This window comes from Penicillium waksmanii, assembly GCF_028829765.1.
Source record: "Penicillium waksmanii strain IBT 27052 chromosome Unknown utg000008l:1.0-5622682.0:1.0-5626561.0, whole genome shotgun sequence".
NCBI classification, from domain to species: Eukaryota; Fungi; Ascomycota; class Eurotiomycetes; order Eurotiales; family Aspergillaceae; genus Penicillium; species Penicillium waksmanii.
The window spans coordinates 4756079-4776804 of record NW_026643254.1 but is presented as its reverse complement, the minus strand read 5'-3'; the positions used below and the strand labels follow the sequence as shown (position 1 = coordinate 4776804).

The 20726-nt window shown below is 48.0% G+C and overlaps 9 protein-coding genes across 9 annotated transcripts; 4 read left to right on the top strand and 5 right to left on the bottom strand.

Moving 5' to 3' along the window:
• Window positions 1-732: 732 nt before the first annotated feature.
• N7481_010150 (MFS transporter) lies at window positions 733-2448 on the bottom strand (the record flags this gene model as incomplete). The annotated part of the gene is made up of 4 exons (XM_057269369.1): window positions 733-1649; window positions 1696-2108; window positions 2158-2219; window positions 2269-2448. The coding sequence occupies 4 exons, from the start codon at window positions 2446-2448 to the stop codon at window positions 733-735; spliced, it is 1572 nt and encodes a 523-aa protein (XP_057120046.1).
• A 544-nt stretch (window positions 2449-2992) lies between these two features.
• N7481_010149 (uncharacterized protein) lies at window positions 2993-4367 on the top strand (the record flags this gene model as incomplete). Its single annotated transcript, XM_057269368.1, has 2 exons — window positions 2993-3073; window positions 3126-4367. The coding sequence occupies 2 exons, from the start codon at window positions 2993-2995 to the stop codon at window positions 4365-4367; spliced, it is 1323 nt and encodes a 440-aa protein (XP_057120045.1).
• A 629-nt stretch (window positions 4368-4996) lies between these two features.
• Window positions 4997-6767, top strand: N7481_010148 (fungal specific transcription factor domain-containing protein; the record flags this gene model as incomplete). The annotated part of the gene is made up of 2 exons (XM_057269367.1): window positions 4997-5683; window positions 5745-6767. 2 exons carry the CDS (start codon window positions 4997-4999, stop codon window positions 6765-6767), a joined length of 1710 nt encoding a protein of 569 aa, XP_057120044.1.
• Window positions 6768-8279: 1512 nt separating this feature from the next.
• N7481_010147 (putative 3-hydroxyacyl-CoA dehydrogenase) lies at window positions 8280-9323 on the bottom strand (the record flags this gene model as incomplete). The annotated part of the gene is made up of 3 exons (XM_057269366.1): window positions 8280-8834; window positions 8902-9212; window positions 9260-9323. 3 exons carry the CDS (start codon window positions 9321-9323, stop codon window positions 8280-8282), a joined length of 930 nt encoding a protein of 309 aa, XP_057120043.1.
• An 830-nt stretch (window positions 9324-10153) lies between these two features.
• N7481_010146 (MBL fold metallo-hydrolase) lies at window positions 10154-11113 on the bottom strand (the record flags this gene model as incomplete). Its single annotated transcript, XM_057269365.1, has 2 exons — window positions 10154-10532; window positions 10587-11113. 2 exons carry the CDS (start codon window positions 11111-11113, stop codon window positions 10154-10156), a joined length of 906 nt encoding a protein of 301 aa, XP_057120042.1.
• A 761-nt stretch (window positions 11114-11874) lies between these two features.
• On the top strand, window positions 11875-13327 carry N7481_010145 (flavin-binding monooxygenase; the record flags this gene model as incomplete). Its single annotated transcript, XM_057269364.1, is given in 9 exon segments — window positions 11875-12081; window positions 12113-12160; window positions 12241-12330; window positions 12349-12406; window positions 12457-12525; window positions 12600-12829; window positions 12853-13047; window positions 13073-13176; window positions 13204-13327. The coding sequence occupies 9 exon segments, from the start codon at window positions 11875-11877 to the stop codon at window positions 13325-13327; spliced, it is 1125 nt and encodes a 374-aa protein (XP_057120041.1).
• Window positions 13328-14158: 831 nt separating this feature from the next.
• On the bottom strand, window positions 14159-15613 carry N7481_010144 (fungal specific transcription factor domain-containing protein; the record flags this gene model as incomplete). Its single annotated transcript, XM_057269363.1, has 2 exons — window positions 14159-15483; window positions 15532-15613. 2 exons carry the CDS (start codon window positions 15611-15613, stop codon window positions 14159-14161), a joined length of 1407 nt encoding a protein of 468 aa, XP_057120040.1.
• Window positions 15614-16594: 981 nt separating this feature from the next.
• On the bottom strand, window positions 16595-18318 carry N7481_010143 (retrograde regulation protein 2; the record flags this gene model as incomplete). Its single annotated transcript, XM_057269362.1, has 5 exons — window positions 16595-16936; window positions 16997-17191; window positions 17254-17725; window positions 17786-18076; window positions 18131-18318. The coding sequence occupies 5 exons, from the start codon at window positions 18316-18318 to the stop codon at window positions 16595-16597; spliced, it is 1488 nt and encodes a 495-aa protein (XP_057120039.1).
• A 767-nt stretch (window positions 18319-19085) lies between these two features.
• On the top strand, window positions 19086-20497 carry N7481_010142 (FAD-dependent oxidoreductase; the record flags this gene model as incomplete). Its single annotated transcript, XM_057269361.1, has 6 exons — window positions 19086-19114; window positions 19161-19298; window positions 19366-19469; window positions 19540-19643; window positions 19720-20086; window positions 20154-20497. The coding sequence occupies 6 exons, from the start codon at window positions 19086-19088 to the stop codon at window positions 20495-20497; spliced, it is 1086 nt and encodes a 361-aa protein (XP_057120038.1).
• Window positions 20498-20726: the final 229 nt, after the last annotated feature.

Sequence of the window (20726 nt, the reverse complement as noted above, 5' to 3'; positions counted from 1 at the left end):
CGCAGGTATTATTGACGGTGAGGGTGGATGACGCGCGTTGAGGGTGAGGATCGAAGGTGAGGTTTGATGGTGATTGATGTTATGTTGATGCTATGTTGATGCTATGTTGATGGTTTGTTGGTGGTGTGTTGGTGGTGTGTTGGTGACGGGTTGGTGACGGGTTGATGGTGAGGATTGAAGGATGGTGATGATGGTGATGATGGTGATTGGTGGGGGCGAGACCAGTGAGTCCACATGTTGTCGCGACAGAAAAATGGGTCAAAACGTGCCATTAGACCAAAAAGTGCGCACGCACAGTTTAGTCTCTATCCGGTGGTATTTTTACCTCGACATATGTTGATGTGCAGTGCGGCGCGATTGCCGAGCGGTGAAGTGGCTGTCAACAACGGTACATAACCACCGAACCACCCATCGCCGTCATTGTGGGGATCTTCGTTCCCTCCCGAATTCAAAAGTTGATATACGGTGCGAAATGGTGATTCCTATCAGCTTCGATCTGGTAGTACAGCAAATTGCAGTTTATTCAATACGCTGTACATGTAGTCTTTTCTGAAAAAACTCGACTATGAGCTAGGAGTTGAGCGACGCAATCAACGTAGGTTGCCAGTTCAAAAACTTGCGCGACCAGACTAAGGGTGCCTCGCACAGTACAACACAAAGTTGCAGGTAGCTCGAGACCAAGTAAGCTACAACTCCAGCCCTCCATTGCTCATAAATATCATGCCCAAGATACTAAGAAGCACGTTTCCCGTACGGCTCAAATGGCAACATGAAAGCACAGATCGCTAATCCTCCATACAAAGCGGCGCAAATAAAAACCGGCGCAGTAGTATTCGGGTTCGCGTATGTCACCACAACCGCAGACATAGCACCGGCCAATCGACAAAACGCGATGGCAATACCATTTCCAGTTGCGCGATGAGCCGCCGGCAGTACCTCCGAGGTGTACCCGTATAAAACGCCATAGTAAATCTGTAGCGTGAATGAAATGACGCAGCTGTAGGCGACGTTGGCATCTTGCGACGAGACCTGCGAATATGCGAAGAAAAAAGCCATCGTAATCAGAGCCCCAATAATCATGGCATAACGTCGTCCTATGAATCGAACATTTGCCAGGGGACCGCCTACCATGGGCCCAAAGATGCCACAAACTTGGACGAGAGCATAGTTTCGCCAAGTCTGATAGGTACTGATAACGCCGAATTGAACGCCTCGGCTGGCCAAGTAGTATGGCAAGAAGACAACGAACAACGGATACGCAAGGCCGATGATTGACCAGGAGAGCCAAAGAAGGATAGTGGTCGCTGCAACCTTCTTGGTGAGGAACAAGGCGCGGAAGTGGATGAGAAACTCGCCGATGGAGAATCGATTGGGCGAATGGGCGGAAGAGACGACACCACATTCTTCAAGCTGCTCGACGGTCAGGGAACAGGGCCTATTATATTGATCGGCTAGTTCCTTGAAGATGTGGACGACTTCGGCGTCTTTGCCCTGTCCGAGGAGGAACTTTGGCGTCTCGCGGAGCCGGATAATCGTCACCCGAAGAACACTGAGGACGAAAATGAATGCGCCGATGGTATACATGAGGTATCGCCAGCCGCTGTTGTTAGCCCTAGTGCAGTTGCTTGCATCTGCGCAAGAGAAGTTCGCTATATATGGTCAGTAGATGCAGGAGGCCGTGAGTGTGATCCTTACGCATAAAACCCCATGCGACCAATCCGGCAATAGTGCACCCGACTCCAAACCAAGCAGCGAGCAAGCTAACAAGCCACTGCTTATTCGAAGGCAAGTATTCCATGAAGACTGTCGTGTCGAGGATCAAGTTGCCGCCGGCACCGAAGGCGGCGAGAGCGATGAAGAAGCCGAGCGACTCCCAAGAAGGAGAGGCGCCAGCCACTATGGTAAAGACGGAACATATGAAGAGAGAGATATTGAACGCAATCCTCCGGCCGATGATGTCGGCGGTAAATCCCCAGAATAGAGCACCAACGAGCATGCCCATGTATAGGGCGATGGTAAGACCTTTGGCGTACGAGGGCTGGAATTCAATCACAGCTTGGACAGAGATAATACCCTGCAGACTCAGTTGCAGCGCATCTACCGCATACCTGTAGGCTATGAGCTACAGTTCACGAATGCTGAGAAATATATACTCACCCGAAGCCACTGAGGAAGAACAGTTTCCAATGGTAGGTCGTCCAACCTATTTCATCTAAAGTCTGAGTCTGGTTAGTAGTGATGTAGAACTCGGCACACGTGGTTATTTACATTGTTGACCAAATGCATCTTCTTGTCCATGGCGGGATCAGCGCCCTGTAGTACAAGAACCTCCTCGCTGAAGTCTGTACCACTATCGAAGGCACGGCCCGTGTTGTTGTTGCTTGTATTAGATGAGCCAGACTTCTCTGCATCCGCCTCGATGGGAGAGTGGTTTGCGAATTGACTCATGTTGACGTTTGTTCTTGGGCGTAGTCGCGCGTTACGGTGGCCACTGGCACGGGAATGGTTATAATATTAGGGACTAGGAACGAGTTGGTCAAGCGACGTTTCCAACTTTCAAACCTGCACCCCCGGCAAGCACCCCAGCCTATTTGAGATAAACCCGGGGTTCCACTTCCCCATTTGTCATCTGCAAGCCATTATCTTAATGCTTTAGTATCCACTTCCCCGATAGCCTTAATTTGCCGTTTATTATTTTGACATTTAGGCGAGACCCACCTCCTTTGCGGACTTAGATTTAGGCGACAGCCGGGTGCTAAAAGCGTTTAAAAGGCAGAATTGTATTTACGCGAGTAACCCCCTCAAATGTATTGAAAGCCAGATTCAATGTCTTGGATTCCTATATAATAGGCACGCGAGGCTGATTGGACTGGGCACAACCATTGGTGGATGAATAAGCTAGGCTTATCTGGTCAAATACAGCCCCTGGCCCCCAAAACAAGTCTCCGGCTGCCCAGCAAGTCGTCCTGTTAGCAGGCATCAAGCTTACACTATGGGAGGCGTATGGTCAAGCAGTACAAAGTCTTTGCCTCTGGACTTAACAGTCTTGGGCTTGAACAGCGGTACATCCATGGTTAGTCTTCGTTTTTCCAAGATGGAACGTTTCCGTCATTGATTCATTCTAGGACGCAATTGATTGTGCTCTGTGTCGGTTCAGACAACAATCACCCAGCAAACCTATCGTCATGGAGCTTCTTCACTACGGTGAAACGCCACTTGGCCCGAGTATCAAAGCGCGAGTAATGGATCTGATCCTCCACAATCGCACATCGCCCGAAGAAGTGGCTGAAATAGGCGTCATATTGGGGGAAACGTTCGCAGCAGCTGCAAACGAATTTCTAGCCGCCAACAAGATAGACAAGTCCACCGTGGATGTCATTGGGTCGCATGGCCAGACGATATGGCATACACCCAGTCCTACCGCCTCACATGTTCGGACAACATTAAGCATGGGCGAAGGCGCAATTATAGCTGCCCGTACCGGAATCACAACGGTCACAGACTTCCGCATAAGTGAAGTAGCTGTTGGGCGACAAGGCGCACCACTCGTCGCGTTTTTTGATGCCCTACTCCTCCATCATCCGACGAAACTTCGAGCATGCCAAAACATCGGTGGTATCGCCAATGTGTGTTTCATCCCACCAGACTGCGATGGAGGTGTCGACCGATGCTACGATTTCGACACAGGTCCGGGAAACGTGTACATTGATGCTGCGGTTCGTCACTACACCAATGGTGAGCGCGAGTACGATAAGGATGGGGAAATGGGGAAACGCGGCATAGTCGATCAAGAAGTCGTTGATGAGTTTCTATCCAACCATGAATACTTTGCAAGAGCTATCCCAAAGACAACAGGACGGGAAGACTTTCGAGATACCGTTGCATTTGAGCTGATTGCCAAAGCGGAGAAGAAAGGACGGTCGCCAGAAGATGTGGTTGCAACAATAACACGGATCACGGCCCAGTCCATCGTCGACCATTTCAAGAGATTTGCGCCTTCACAACACATTGACGAGCTGTTTTTATGCGGTGGTGGGTCATGGAATCCAAATATTGTGGACTTTATTCAGGCGAACTATCCTAAAACCCGCATCTTCATGATGGACGATGCTGGGATCCCCGCTAATGCAAAAGAGGCCGTCACATTTGCATGGCAGGGAATGGAGGCGGTCATTGGGCGCCCGATCCTTGTGCCTGATCGTGTAGAAACTGACAAGGAGCAAATCCTTGGCAAAACGTCACCAGGAAACAATTTTAGGGATCTCATGCATAGGACGATGAGTTTTGGGGAACCTGGGGAGAAGCTACGGCCAGTGAAAACATTGCTTAACGTTATTGATGGGCGACTGTTTAATAATAAATGGTGAGCAAATGATAGAGAGCTATATATATGTACCGGGAGGGGGGGGGTGGTGTGTTTTACAGACGTATTGTAAAGATTCTAATTACTCATCGCAATATGACGCACCAGTGTATCACTTTTGCCCCTTTTTTTGTTTATAGACTTAGCTATGTATTAAGTGTTTCTCTTGACAACGAAATAAGACATCGCCACGACGATTTTTTGCTTATTGCCAGTGAAATACTAAACAACGGATGGCGTCTACCAAATTGTAAATACTTATGTACGAAAAAAAATGGTTTTTTTTTTCTTCGTCGCATCTTATTATATTCGGATTATAAAGTTGGACCTGTATAAAGACCCCGTTGTGGTTGACGTTTGGATAGCTCGGTAATGTCATGTGACATTGGCTGCCTCTGTACCAGTCGTGAACTTGCACCTCATGACACGTTGTTCCGACAGCATCATCCCAACTCTGCAACATAAGTTTCCCATGACGACAACTCAAATATCACTGTGACTTTCGTGCCTGCGAACACATGACAAATGAAGGTGGCCCGACCACAGGGCAAGCGCCCGGATCCAAGCGACATCGGGTGACGCAAGCCTGCGACTACTGTCATGCCAGAAGCATCAAATGCGACCCCTTGGCCAATGGTATTGCGTGCCAGAGCTGCCGTCTCTTTGGGCAAACATGTACATATTACCGCCGGCCTCTCAAACGAGGCGCGAAGCCCCGGAATCAAGAAGGTGCGACTCGAAACGCGCCACGAGACCGGCGCCTCTCTTCCCTCGCAGTCCAGCCGCAATGCCATGAGCCACGGCATTCAGCCGGCCAGCAAGGCCCCCCCCGTCACGCCTATTATTGCCAGCCAGGAAGTCATCATGGACCTGACCGAACTGTACTTCGAAATCGTATACCCTATCTTTCCTTTCTTCCACCAACCATCCTGGATGCACCGGATTTCCCGGGCGCAATACACAAGCGATAGGGCACTTTACACCGCCACTATGGCTATGTGTGCGCTCGTAAGCAGCCGCGTGCGCGATGGCTCCACCACTAACCCGAAATGGGACGTGAGTCGACTACGACAGCCAGGACCCGAGGTGTTTTATGCGGAAGCAAGGAAGCAGCTAGCTAGTTTCGATATGGTCGCAAGCTTGAATGTGCTCCGGGCGCATGCCATTCTTGCGATTGCAGCCATTCAGAATGGTAGTATGCGCGAGATGCGCTGGCAGCTGGGGATGTATCAGACGTTGGTAGCAGTTGATGGGCTGCATGACGAGGCGAACTGGCCGACGGGAATCGGGGTAATTGAGCGGGAGGAGAGACGCAGACTCGTAAGTATTCACCTAACCTCCCACTGCGTGGTGCACATGGCGCCCTAACTTATGGACATAGTTCTGGTCTATTTACACGTTGGACATATTCACGTCGTCAGTATGCGGCGGTGTCGTTGGATCACGGGAAGAACAGTGTAACGTGCTGTATCCCGCAGAAATGGACGACGAGCTCATCACAGATGAAACCAGTATCCCTGAAACCGTTGACTCACCGGATCCATCGTCAAGGGACAGGCCATCCCTGCAAGTGCGGTCCGATTGCTGGCTATCCGGATGGAACATCATCACTGACCTGTATCGCATCCTTGAGCATGCACTGACCAGGTTTCGCAACGTCCGACCGCACACACAAGGTCGCTCATTCCTACATGACATTTTTCAGGACAGCTCGACACTTACCGAAGGAGCCGTGAGAGATAGCGTGCTCCAGATGTACATGAAGCTACCGCCTTGCTTTAAGGAAATCCCCCAGATGACGTACGACATCAAGAAAGACAGAGTAAGCTTTCAAGCGGCCAACATATCTGGTAGTATCCAGCTTCTCCGGATAGTCCTTTGTGTAGCAGGGGATACTTCCATCGAGGACCGATGCCGGGTGGCTAGCGACGTAGTGGACGCACTTGTAAAAACACCGGTCGCGTACTCGCTTGCGATATCTGCGCCGCTTCTGCACCACCTCGGCGGCATTGGCGTTATCTTGGGCTCAGTGTTTGAAGAGCCGCTCAGCGAATCGGATTACAGTCGTATTCGGTCCATTATACTTCTCATGGCCCAGATGCTGGAGAAGATGGAGGCGATTCAGCACGCTTCCGGCGCGAGCGACAAGCTAAGGAACTTAGTCGCACGCATTGATGAGTACATGAAAACTCAGCAGCACGGTAATGACGCCTCGGCTGAACAGCAAGTTGGAGCGTCGATGCCGACAAATGGGGCGCCGATGCAATTTGGACCGGCGGACTCTCAGGATGCGCCGACGGGATATGACGCTATGGAAGTGGGAATTCCAGAAGAGTGGTTGATACAGGTGCCACCAGATCTTTTGGGGGACTTAGATTGGGAATTTGACCTTGTGCTGGCGTGACATGGGTTATATCGCGCTGAAGCGTAACATTTTAGGCAGCATAAAAGAGTGGCATTATAAAATATGTGATATTCTCTACTGATCCCTAGACCGAAAAAAAGACCTCGCCCCGACCCCCGAGTGACCCTGACGACCCGGACCGCGACCCGGACCACGCAGGTTTCAGGGTCGTAAGGTTAGACCCTGAAGTGGGTCAGGGTAGGGTCGTTTCAATTCAATTCAATTCAAGATTCTATTAACCTAGGCATCGCCATAACCCATTTTGGGTTGGAGATGCTGACCCAAAACCCAACCCAAAACCCAATGGGTTCCCCTTTCAACCAATTTCAGCATAGTTTATTTTTCCAGGCGGTAACCTATCAGTGTATCCGCCCCGGAGAACTGTGGCAATGCAATTGGCTTGAGGAGACAGGCACTATCTGCTCGCTCATTTACGACATCCCCAACAAACGCATCACAACTTTACTCGGATTTTCGAAGGGCCATTGGACCCAGAATGAAGCCGCTCACGGCGACAAGAGGAAACCAGAGGATCTGGCACGATGGAGGGAACTGGCGAAGGTGGGTACGGCTCAGGCAGATCGGCATCTTTTGAGCGAACAAGCAGACATATTGGAGGATTTAGAGGCCCTGGAGACTTGGAGCCTATTGAGATGGACTGGCCTACTTTGTGAGATCTGTCAGGCGACTTTGTGTCTCGTTAGCCTTCTGTTAGTTAAATGCCAAAACACTGCCTATCGATACTTTCAAGTGAAAGCTTCTCAAGGCCACCATTATCTACGCACGCTTTGAGTAATGGTTGAAGGGACATCGACTAAGGCCGGCCTGTTTGGATAAAGCCCAGATGAAGTGATAAAAAGAAAGAACCCAACTTTAAGTAAAAGGTTGTGGGTCTGTTTGGTCGGAGATTGTACCAGTTTGAGGTATTGCCATTTCAGGTCAGCGGTATATATCCGATCTCGGTGATTGTTGAGCTGAGGTGACTCAGTCCCTGTTCCGAATTGGAGAACACATATCGAGCGTGACTTCGGGAGGTACGGCCTGTGGTATGCGGGGACTTGGCAATGACAGGTGCAGCAGCGAGCGCCCGCTGTGTGCGCTCTTTTGGAGGCAAACGCCGGTAGGCCGCGCCGATTACGTGTTGGGAAAGCAATGGAAAGTTTCGCTTTTGGATTTGCGAGAAGTTTAAATGGCGGATGCATCGAAAATAGCATACCGAATTGAGGTCTTCATCAGTCCATTTAACCAATATAGGCCCGCCCTATATTGGTCAGCAACCATGTGATGATTATCTGTTGAGTATCACGGTGGTCAAAGCTTATGGCGGGATTAGCGATGGACATTTAAATAGATAGGGTTCCCACTTTTGATATTAACCTCAACAAGAACACTACAACTACCTACCTCAACAGAACAGTTCGAAAATTCGTGCGGAGCGGTAATCAGCATCTTGTGTAGAATGCCTCTCCTTGCGCTTTGTAGCTGCAAATATCTAAGGAGCTATAGTTTTCTTTATCTAGCATTTCTTCCTGACTTGGTCCAATCGCTCCCATCTGCAAGCACCGCCTGTCCCTTAGCCAATGATCTTGACGGCTCCTCCCCCAGCCATTGTGGTTCCAACCGGTCGATATTGGCTTCTATCTCCCACGCCCGACCACCCTCAACGAACATCGACTTTCCATTCAGCTGCTGACTTACCAAAAGTCCTGCAGTAACTATAGCAACCTCCATCGGCGAATTGACAGGCAACTCCGCGTTGCGCCAAGCCTCCTCAATTCCTTGAACCATACCCGTGGTGGTCATCCAGGGGCAAACAGCATTGATGCGAAGCAGATGTGGTGATCTCGAAAGATACAGGCGCAGAGCGCGCATCAGCCCAAGGACTCCGTGCTTAGACGCCTGGTAGACGAAAAGGCCCGGTGACTCTTTGAAACCAGCGACGGAAGAAATCAGAGTTATTGAGCGATCAGCGTCCATTGGACGATTCTGGCGCAGATAGACGCTCGCGATGCGTGCGACAGAGAGACAGCCGCCTAAATTGACGTCTAGGACTTTGGTGGTAGCGGGCTGGTGAGAGACGTTAATACATAATGAAACTATCATCACTGTTGTGAGTCAAAAGCATTCGACAAACCTCGCGAACATCTTCTAGTGTTAAGCCTGGATCGAACCAATTGCCAATCTCCATAACTCCCGCTCCCGCAACAGCGTGGTCGATATGTCCATATGTATCGAGTGCCGCGTCAAAAAGATTCAGGATTGACTTGTACTCAATGACATCCGTTTCATAGAAGATAGCCTGTGGGCGCGAGGACGAAGCGGACGAGGCACAAAGCCTTTCTGCAAGTTGGACCCCTGCAGAGACTGCTTTGTCACCAAAGCAGACATAGGCTCCGTGATGGCAGCAGTATTCGACCAGACTAGCCCCAATTCCATTTGCGCCACCTGAAGAAAATTAGCACTTCATGAGACTACTAGAGATTCTTACTGACCAGTGATCACGATGACCTTATTTTTCAAGGAATCTGCAGTGACGCTAGGAAAGAATTGTGCCATATTGCCTCGTGACCGCAGAGTTGAGTTCGTTCAGCCTGACATCGGACCAGGCCTGGAGAGCAAGTCGCTGAGAGTATTATTTATTTTTCGGCACCAGCTCGGCTATCTATATCTGTTCTTAATATTAAATAAGTTTATGTAAATTACCCGTACTTTGGAGGAAGTGTGTGTTCGACAAGATTAGGGGGGGTTTCTCCGATTGTGGGGAAGCGTCGATGACGCCATACCCTCAAATTGACAATTACAGTAAGATTCAATGTTCGGTCTTCGAACTTTCCAAGCGGACGTCCCCCGCGAACCGTGTGTGGAGATAGCTAAGAAAGGTTCGACACTTCTCCCCGGTCAGACCCGGATGAGGCGCTGAGTGGACGAGCTGCAACCCACCAATCGGACTCCAGACGCCCCGAATATCGTTATATCCGTACAAGTCGAGCCGAGAGAAAGGGCGAATAAGCGGAAGTTCAGTAAACCCTAGTTATGGTGAACCCGGGTATAATGAGTCCGCATATAATGAATCTGGATATAATGAACCCAGACGTGACGGACCCGGATATAACGGATGTTTTTAGACTCTTGGTTAGTGGGTTCAGGGTGGGTGGACCCCCGGAAGTCCCCGACCGAAGCCCATCCTCCGAACTCCACTTGGGCATGATCCACCCTAACCTGTAGACGCATACTTTGCACGGCATATTCATGGTGGCAGATAATCTCAGAGATAAACTAGTGAATCCACAATCTTTACACTTTGAGAGTCCTATGGAAGAAATGGAGCTTTGTTCTTTGTTTGTTACTACGCTTATACAAACTGTTACATACAGAAACGACAAAGCTTAAAACAAGTAACCATTCAGCCCTTCCACCGTCCTCTTATCCACGGCATGATGCCGATTCTCTTCCCAGACCTGCCCATCTTCGCCAAATTGATTGGACAGGTGGCCTAAGAAGAAATCCAGATTTTCCTTACACTGCGGGAACGCATTCTGGAAGTAATCATACAGCTCCTGGACTTGCGGCTTGGTGGGAGCATAAGTAACCTTCTCTCCAAACATACCAAGGTACTTCTTGGTATGAGCGAGATCGGCCAGAGTGTCCAGTTCCCATCCGGCCTCCATGTGGCCAGGGATAAGCTTAATCGGCTCTAGGGTCGAAATAAATTCCACGGTTTTGATCCATGCTTGGAGTAGAGCCGGGGTTTCAACCTCTTCGACCCTGTTTTCATGTTGTTAGGTTTGTTGAAATCGAACAACCGTACGGATTACATACCAAACGTGTGTGCTTCTTCCGTAGACTGTATCGCCACAGATAATCGTCCTCTCAGTTGGCATCCAGAAGATCGTATGATCGACCGAGTCACCCTGCAGTGGCCCCAGAAGCACCACAGGGCTGTCAGGATTGCCCTGCAACAAGAAAAAGCTGAAGTTGAACTCTTCTGGCTTCTTGGGCGTTTCGGGGACATTCTCTTTTCCAAAGATAGTTGGCCAATATTTCACCTTATCGTCATATTCGCGGTTGATACCCTCGAGGACGTGCCGTGCGGCGTAGAATTTGGCCGAGGGGAACTCCTCAAGAATGGGGTTTGCCGAAAAGAAGTGATCTGGGTGGTGGTGGGTTACAAACACAGCTCTGAGCGGATTATGGGTTGTGGCTTGGACCCAGCTAATGACAGACTGAGCGTCGGGAATCAAGAAGGGAGGGTCGATCAAGATCGCCTCCTTAGCACCAACAATCAGTGAGGTGATGCTGGAGAGACCTTTGGTCGAGGAGGAATGATGGTAGGTGTGGAGAGGCATTTTCCCGAGTTTAAACGTGTTCTCTTTTGTCTCCAAGAGGAACAAATGTATGACTAAATAGTAGAAGGTTGTCAGAGGGCAAGTAATAATTAAGTTATTCTCAATTGGGGAGGGATGAAAGACCCGTGGATATACGGATATAACACAACACACCACAGCAACTCACACATACGGCATATTTAGCCACGGCACCGAAAACGAGTTTGCTCTGTTCTCAGGCTGGTTTTCGTGGAGGTTCTACATGGTTCAGGAACTGTATTTACCGCCAAGTCCGCTTAAGTCCGGAATTATCACACTCTCATGGGGAACCAGCAACGGCAGACCAGTCGCGGGCACGGGGAATGGGGTAAATGAGGGGGTAAATGAGGGGGAGGAGGGCTGTGATAGTGGTAGAGGGGGGGTTTTCCGAGAGCCACCGTTTCCCTTCCCCACAGCCGAACCTTGTTTTTCGTAAAATGTCGACCATAGCGGCAACTGTGGATCATCTCCCGGGGAGGAGAATACGAACATGTTTCATAGTGGAGGTATGGGATAAGTCTTGGACAGGCTTTGGACAATATACTGCTCCTTTGACCCGGCGCCTAGCACCGCCCGGTCATATCCACCATAGGGCCATAGAAGCTGTACCTATAACCGAAAGAAGGGCAAGCAGTTGAACTATCGGCGGACGTAAGCCTGAGGTAGTGGCCCCTAGGAAACATAATTCACATATTGTTCATTTTTTTGTCATTCCCGACTCCTGGATTCGACAAAGATCAACGATGACGCGGTTTCCCTGTGCCCATAGCAATACCCCAAAGGCAGTTCCTCCACTCAATAGACCGGAACAGGTGGCTGCACCACATAACATCAATTGCACAGTGCAAGACAGGTCTGTTGATGAAAGTCGCCCACTCAGGGTAGTCATCATTGGTGCTGGAATCTCGGGTATTCTTGTTTCTATTCAGTTCAAGCAGAGAGTCCCGAATGTCGATTTTTGTATATATGAAAAAAACCCAGATGTTGGAGGGACTTGGTATGAGATTCGGTACCCTGGATGTGCCTGCGGTATGTTTTTGAAATACATACGATTACACGGTATGCTATCGGATTTCACCGCAATGAGGCCAATTTAAATACATCGGCAGGATAAACGCATTGCGGTCATTGGAAATGGTTCCAGTGGTATCCAGCTCGTCCCTGGGATTTTGCCCAAAGTGACCCTTATCGATCACTACGTCCGCGGTCGGACATAGATCGCGCCCACCTTTGCACGAGATGAAGTTGAGAAACGTGGCGAGGGCTTAGAAAACTGTCAGTGGTTTTCATAACACCTAATAAGCATTCTAATACTAACCTCTTAGTCGAATTTACCTGCGACGACATTGAAACGTTCCAAAAGGACCACGAAGCACATCAAATGCTCCGCAAATGTAATTCCAATCCCACACACTTTTCATGAAATAGAAATCTGACCGGATAAACAGCCGTTGAGCTACAGCTTCAGTATATCCACGGGCCACCCTTATTGGTCATCCAATGCAGGTTGGTGCGCGCGACATGTTCGCAGAAAACATGAAACGCCGACTAGCTAATAAACCCGAACTGTTCGACGATCTCGTTCCCGGTTTTCCACCTACTTGTCGCCGCCTGACTCTAGGGCCTGGCTATTTGGAAGCCCTGACGGATAAAAAGGTCGACATGATCAGCTCGGAGATCGTCCAGGTCGACGATACGGTATTATCACTGCAGATGGAAAGCACCGACCGATCGACGTGATTGTCTGCGCCACTGGTTTAGATACAAGTTTACTCCCCGATTCACCATCAGGGGCCGGAGTGGCGTTACCTTGGCGCAGCGGTGGAAAGAGACTCCTGAGACGTATTTGTCAATTGCCACAGATGGACTCCCCAACTACTTCATCTGTCTTGGACCAAACGCTGGGCTGGGCGAGGGTAAATTTTTGACCCTAATTGAAAGGTCATTGGATTACTTCAAGAAGTGTGCGCTCAAACGCGTGACAACATCCGCACAATGAGCATCCTACCGGAGGCCGTCAAGTCCTTCACCAAGTACTGTGATCAGTAATTCTCAGGAACAGTCTTCAGCAGTAAGTGTCGCAGCTGGTATAAGGGTGGAAGTGAGGAAGGACGAATCACTGTCCTCTGGCTTGGGTTATCTGTCCACTCTATGAAGGTGTTTGAAAATCCCCGTTGGGAAGACTTCGAGTATTAATACCTGGATGATAACCCAACTGGCTTGCTTGGGGATGGTTGGACGGAGGATGAGAAACACGGCAGAATCAACGGCAATTACTTGAATGATGAGCATATCGATTTTCCCCCTCTGCAAGAGGAGGTCGGCGTGTGAATATATTACCGAACGAAGAGAATAAATGAGAAGAATCAATCAATTTGCGGTATATAAGACACTCTAATTCATTGACCGTAAGGAACTCGTCGGCAATTCAGCCAACATTCATTGCAGTTGTCGCCCAACGGAGGGTAATTGTGACCCGCTTTCACCCTCCTCACTCCCCAAAATAGGCTTTGGGTCTAATTATATAACCTATTGATGGGTTTTAGGTTGAGGCCCTTAACCTGAAACCTATGTGGGAACCTACTGGGTCCCCTTTTTAGTATAAATAACACAAATATACTAAGCTTACATAACTTCTAGAATTATAAAATCCCTGTTCGTAATTTAAGGTATAAGTTTACTATCTAAGCTAAGTATTTTCTTTCTTTTCTTAGGATCTACTATATTTTCTTTCTTAACCTTAACCTTCTTTAGATACTCTATATTAAGTTTTCAGACTATCTTAATCTTCTATAGAAAAATGTATTACTGTAGCTCTTTTATCTCTGCTTCTTTAAGATTAAATTATATTAAATAAAGAGATAATATATATTCCTTAATTATTTTAGAGTTTATATAGCTATATTAGTAATAATAGATATTATATATAGTATTAAAACCCTTGAACATTCGGCTTTCTGTATATGGTCAGTGGTATATAATATGTGTGGTAATAGTTTGATTCAAAAGAAGACTGCAAATTGTAATTCAACGACTATTTAAATTAAGAACAGAGTTATCTGTCCCTGCAATATCGGGACATATGTCATTGGCAAGGTCATTGAGCCACATGCCAGTCAAGGGAATATAATGCGGGTCGAAAAGCGCTCCCGTATCTATTGGACTGACCATCGCCAACCTCAGAGAGGTGTATAAGTTATTGATGTTTCCTGTATTTGGAAACCCATCTCCAGGCTTTGGCCGGAACGTGGTAAAAGCGTGGTTTTCTATTGCTGAGAAAGAATCATCATCAACAGGTTCTGTAACCTCATTGACAAGTGCATAAGCACGCTGGTACAAAACATGGATGGCCTCTAAGGACTTGACCCACGCCTTTGCAGCTTTCCACTGGGGTTCCCAGGTCCGGAAGATGGCTGAAAAAAGATCAAAATATTCCTTGGCAACGATTCGCTCTGCGCTGAACTGTGGTGTATTGTCAGCATAATAAACCCAGAGCAGTGTGCTTGCAGCAGAGAGCAGGGAGGTGGCGACAAAAGGCGTCTGAATATTTTTTTTATCTTCATCCCGGCCGTCGAGAAAGAAGCATATCATTCTCCCGATGGCCATCGCGTGGGACACACAGGTCAAGACCAATTCCGGCTCTCGGTGTTCCAGTGTCCTTCCGGTACCATCTAAACTGTCTATGAAAAGGCATGAGCCATCAGTCTGCGGGAGGTGCCCTTGATGGGCAACACACAAAGCACTTTGTAGAAGGAAATGCATGGCTGCGAACATTTTGCCTTGTTTGAGACTACAATGCAACCGATAATTAGGCTCAGACCACTCAAATCTCATAGGAAGCGAGGACTTCCACAATTTTAGCCTTCTAACATGCTGGTGAAAATCACTGTTTGGATCCGTCGGGAGGGCTGCGTCTTTCATTCTGCCATTGCGAACATGTATATCCGCCAGTGAGCTCCATAATTGGACCGTTGTGATGAAAAATGCCTTCATCCCTATCGGCCCCGCGCGTCCCTTGAAGGGAATCATATCTTCTAGCTTTGGACCACTAGAAATTTCCTCATAGTAGAAAGTAGTCTCCGGGCATGGCAAAGCAATGTCGGTGTTTCCAATCAAAAGAGTCTGAGGCTTCGCATGACAGAAGGCAATTAATCTATCTAGGAGTAAACAAGACCAGAATGTCCGTCGGCGAATTTCTTGATCTTTTGCAGAGTGACGTTGATGGTAATCTTGGTTCAACCGCATTGCTTGGGCCATTCGGATTGCTGCTCCCGAATACGTCCAATAACCACACCCTGAACAAGAGAGAAACTCCGACAGTGCCAGAACGACATTGGCTTGTATATTGGTGACTAATAGCAGTTAAGAGGGGAAGCGAGGGCATTATCTGGATCACATACCAGTTGGCTCATCAAAAGTTTGACGCGACATATTTTTGGCCAAAAGCGAGAAGCTACTTCGAACCTCTTCGGCAGTAGACATATTGAAGTCCCGGAAGGCTTCATCATCGCTTAAATAGCAAGAGCTGAGGGATATGATAGAGTACACAAGAAAGGTATTGGACTGACACTGTTCTTCAAACTCTGGCCGACATAAGAAAGAACAGAAATCCTCGGAATGGTGCCGTTCGAAAAATATATCGAAGCATCGCTGTAGCAAATGGAGTGGAGGAAGGGCTGAGGTTGAAGGCTCGCCAGCAGCTAGCGCTGCAGAGGGGGAGGAATAGGGCGGTGTGCTTTCTCGACGCGAGGCGATCGGTCTATCGAATTGGAACTGTGGAAGTGGGCTAGTATCGAGCTCATGCCATTCGCAGTTGATATTCCGGCTGGAGCAGTGCTGACACGACGGTCGCCTCCCATCGCATTTTGTCTTGCGTCGACGGCTAGCATAGTCAGCGATAAGCAGGACATCGTCAAGCTATGAAAATCAGGCGAGGGAAAAAGCTAACCAGGCAAAACAGGCCTGAGGTGTCCGCTTGGCCAGACTTCTGCGCTCATTTGATCCCATTATCATTCGCGCCCTTGTGCAGAGGCCTAACCAAAACCCGATATACACTTGATTTGGTTCAGGAGCTCAACCCGACAAAAGACTTGATAAAAGACAAAGTTAAGTGGTCAAAACTGGCCAGACCTCGGGACCGAGGTCTGCTTACCGTCGTTACATAATCAGTATTCTCGTATTCAATTAGGCAACTACCCTTCTCCGCTTTTGTTTCCATAAATGCCCGTAGATATTAAAGTAACCTGGTTTCGGTAAGACTAAAATCGAATTCATCTGTTCCTCACGATACTATCAACTTGGATTCCATGATAATCTAGCTCGTTTCTTCTCGAAAATTCCCAATAATTGAGCTTTCTCTTAAGTACCAGCGAAACAAACCCCCTTGCCACCTGTCTACCACAAGACCTTGCTGCTGGTGTTCCTCGTTATAGCGCAATTGCTGACACTATGCGTACCACTGCTTTATGCCCGGTATCTGAATCCGGGATCCCTTGTACCGGCGATCCCGACTGTCATCAGATCTAAGGAGTTCTCCACTTCTTGTATCCGGTCCCGGCGTAGATTTTCCCATCGCATCCACAGGGTATATGATAGTGCAATAGCGATACTGGCGGCTTGAAATGAGATATTGGCGCGAAGACTCGTTAGGTAGCGTGGTTCTTCCTTAGCCAGATACAGGTTGCTGGACACCAGGCCTCCACAATTGCCGATGGATATCACAATGCCGCTTGTCATCGCACGGGCATTTAGGTTGGGAATGTTCTCCACCGTCCATGCAGAACCAAGAGGCGTTCCTGGGTAAGCCTAAACCCTCAAAGCATCAGTGGGCAACAAATGGCGCTTGGTATGATGATACGGGCTTACCCCGGCAGTACAGAGAAATATAGCCAAGTACATAACACCAATTTGGGCAGGGTGCACCGAAACGAGTATGATATATCCGATGAGACTGACCAGCCCAGATACCACGCAGTGAAAGCCACGTTCCTGGAAGTAGTCCGATGACTTGGTGCAGAGAATGAGGATAATCGCTGCCGTGAGCGCCGGAGCAACGGTGTACTAGCAACAAATTGATTAGCAGACTTGATTAGATAAAGGGCCTGCTTGAAAATACGACTTACTAGATTAGTTTTGACCGCTGAAAACCCCATTCGTTCAACAATCATAGCGAGGAAAGTGGAATTGGAAGTCAGCACCACGCCATTGCAGAATGCCAGTGCCGCGCGAATATATGGATGAAAAGTTCTGAATTCGGACATCGACTCCTTCCAGTTAAACTTGTTGTCAAGACCTTGCACAGAGTCATTTTTGAGGCGCAGCCGACCGGCTTTTCTCTCTGCCTCGTTTAGGAACCAGGCGTGCTCAGAATCTGGGGGAAGAATGCAGACAATCACCACGGCCCACAGCACTGTAAGTGAACCTTCAAGAAAGAACAAATAAGCCCATGATGGATACGGGCCCGACGGAATATGGAACACCCCATACGCCAGAAGGCCCCCAAAGGCAGAGGAAGAAACCAAGGCAGCATAAAAAATGCCCAAGCGGGTGGCGAGTTCCTTGCGCGTGTACCAGATAGATAGATAGTATATAACTCTGAGGAGAAGTAAGTCAGCGACATTTTGAATTTTATTAAGTCCAAAGCCATTTACTCACGAAGCAAGATACCCCGCTTCAAAGAGTCCAACAACAACTCTGCAGGCAACTAGTGCACTAAATGACTTCACAAATCCCGTTGCCAGGGATGCCGTTCCAAATCCGAGTTGCATAACGGCGAGTGAGAAGCGAGCCGAGAAACGTTTCGTCAACAAAACTCCCACAGGACCCATTATCACAAAAATGATAAAGTAGTAGGTAAGGACCTGGTTGAATTGGTTGCTGACCAGGTTAAGGTCATCCGCTAGCCCAGCAGTATGGGCATTTGATATGTTACTTCGATCAAGGGAACTGTGAAAACAGTCAGCTGGATATGCTGGAAGAGCAGTCAAAATATGAACAAACTTTAAAAGATAAGCAATTGCTAGCGTTGGAAGTAGTATAAAATCTGCCTTGATTTTCAGCTTCCGAGAAACCCTCGAGTCAACAACTAGCTCTGTCTCAACCTGCGAAAGCTGGCTTTTGTCGGCATTTTCCTGGATTATGAAAGGATCGAGGGTTGGTTTCACATCATTGGACTCATTGACCGTCATATTGGCTCTCTGGACAAGCCTTTAGTAGCTTGTGATAATTAAATGACACGAATGCTTGGAAGAGACGATCTGACTTCTTGTTTTACGACTTGTGATAGAGAGAGGAGTCGGACGTTAATAAATCTTCACTTACACCTATATCCGAAGCCAGAAACACCTAACAAGTACCAATACTCCAACTAATTTGAAGCCTGTTTTTTATAAGCAAATCATGATCAAGCACAGAAGTTAAAGATAAGAAGCGAAAGCCGACGGGCTTATTATTGGGTTTCCTGATCATGTATCGGATCGGCTTATCCGTCTGTCTCGCAACTTTCCAGCCCGAGAGCCGGACTTGGTGTTATATAGATTACGAAAACACGACATCTCAGCATACTGTATCGAATTTCTTAGAAGAACTGTTGAAGTAGCTGGACTGCCAGATTCTTAATCTTTTATTGTTTCATTACGCATAGCTATTAGGGTACCAAAGATGCGATTACTTGTCTCGGTGATGTATCGGCTGTATCGGGCAAGCATTTGAAATACCGACTTTGCTTTTCATCCAGCCGGCCTCCTGCCGATACCAACTTTCCACAGCCAGAGCACTTAGGCCCGAGCGCTAGCATATCCAATTTATTACCCAATTTATAGACACAGAAATCACGCCTGTTTTCCAAAATTTACTGTCTACGCGGTTCGGGCTGCCCAATTATACTCACCATCCAAGGTGACACAGAATCTTATTGAAACAGATCAAAGCACGATCAAGATATTTGATGTCAGTGATGGACATCAGCAGGATTGTGGTTCTAGGGTAAATCCAGGAAAATTGGGGTTGACCGCTAGCTAATACGTCTTAGAGCCGGAGTTTCCGGGCTGACCACTGCACTGCTTCTATCAAAGAATCCTTCGAACAAGATAACTGTTACCGCGAAGCATATGCCGGGGGATTATGACATTGAATATTGTTCACCATGGGCTGGTGCCAACTATTTCCCGTAGGTTTCCTTCATCAAGTTGGCATATGACAGTACTCAGCTTCGGCTACTTACAACCGAGTTTTAGAGTCGGTGCGGAAGATAGTGCTGTTGGTAAATGGGAGAGAGAAACCTGGCCATATTTACAGGATTTGGCGCAAAACTTCCCGGAGGCTGGAATTCAGTTCCAAGGTAAGTTGAAAGGTCTGAAAATTCATTGATATTTTGATGAACACCTGAATAATCAATCGAGTCAAATAAGATACCGTTGTATATAATCGACTCAAAGACAAGGAATCGATAACAGGAAGGTGGTTTGCAGAGCTTACAAAGCCGGAACCTTGGTATCGGAGCGTTGTGCCAAACGTAAGATATCAATAGACCACTGAGTCTTCGCTGGGTGTATGATGGAGCTGACGAATTTCGAATACAGTTTTCCCAGGTCCCGAAGTATGAACTTAAAGATTCCATCGACAGCGCCAATCGATTCACGTCTGTATGCATCAACACTGCAGTTTACCTGCCATGGCTGGTAGGCCAGTGCCGGAAGAATGGAGTGGAATTCAAGAGAGCGATATTTACGCACGTTACAGACGCTGCCGATAGCCATATGTCTGGTAAAAGAGCTGATATAGTCATCAATTGCACCGGGTTATCTTCTAGAACATTAGGGGGAGTGTGGGATAGCACACTGTCGCCTGCCAGAGGCCAGATCGTTGTGGTGCAAAATGATCCAGGCAATATGCAAACCATCTCCGGCACGGATGATGCAGACGATGAGATCACTTACCTTATGGCGCGTGCTTCTGGTGAGCAAATTCGGATTGATAATAAACAGATAGAAGGTTCAACTGATACAGATGATCAATCATGCAGGGGGTGGTACCATTCTAGGGGGTTCTTTACAGAAAAATAACTGGGACCCATTGCCAGACCCTAACTTGGCAATCCGAATCATGAAACGCTGTGTTGAATTATGTCCCAACTTGGTTGAAAAAGGGCAAGGGATTGAGGGTCTCAACATTATTCGACATAGCGTGGGCTTGCGGCCGCTACGCCACGACGGACCTCGTGTTGAAAAAGAGAAGATCAACGAAGTCTTGGTTGTGCACAACTACGGCCATGGAGGATATGGGTATCAGACATCGTACGGATGTGCCACGGATGTAATGCGGATAGTTGAGCTGGTTTTGCAGCACAACGAGAAAGCAAAATTGTGATTCTTGAAATTAAATCATTGTTAAACAATACCATCGGATATTTTTGAAGATGTGCAAGAACTTGACAGAACATGGCCAGGCTATTGTAGCGACCTTCACTTGAGCAATAGGCTCGTAGGTAACATCTTTTAATGTTGCATGTGAATTTAAACGCAGAGCTTTGGGTCGCAATTTACCTCAACGTAGGTTGCGAAGCCCTCCAAAACCCACGCAAGATCCTGCCCCATGC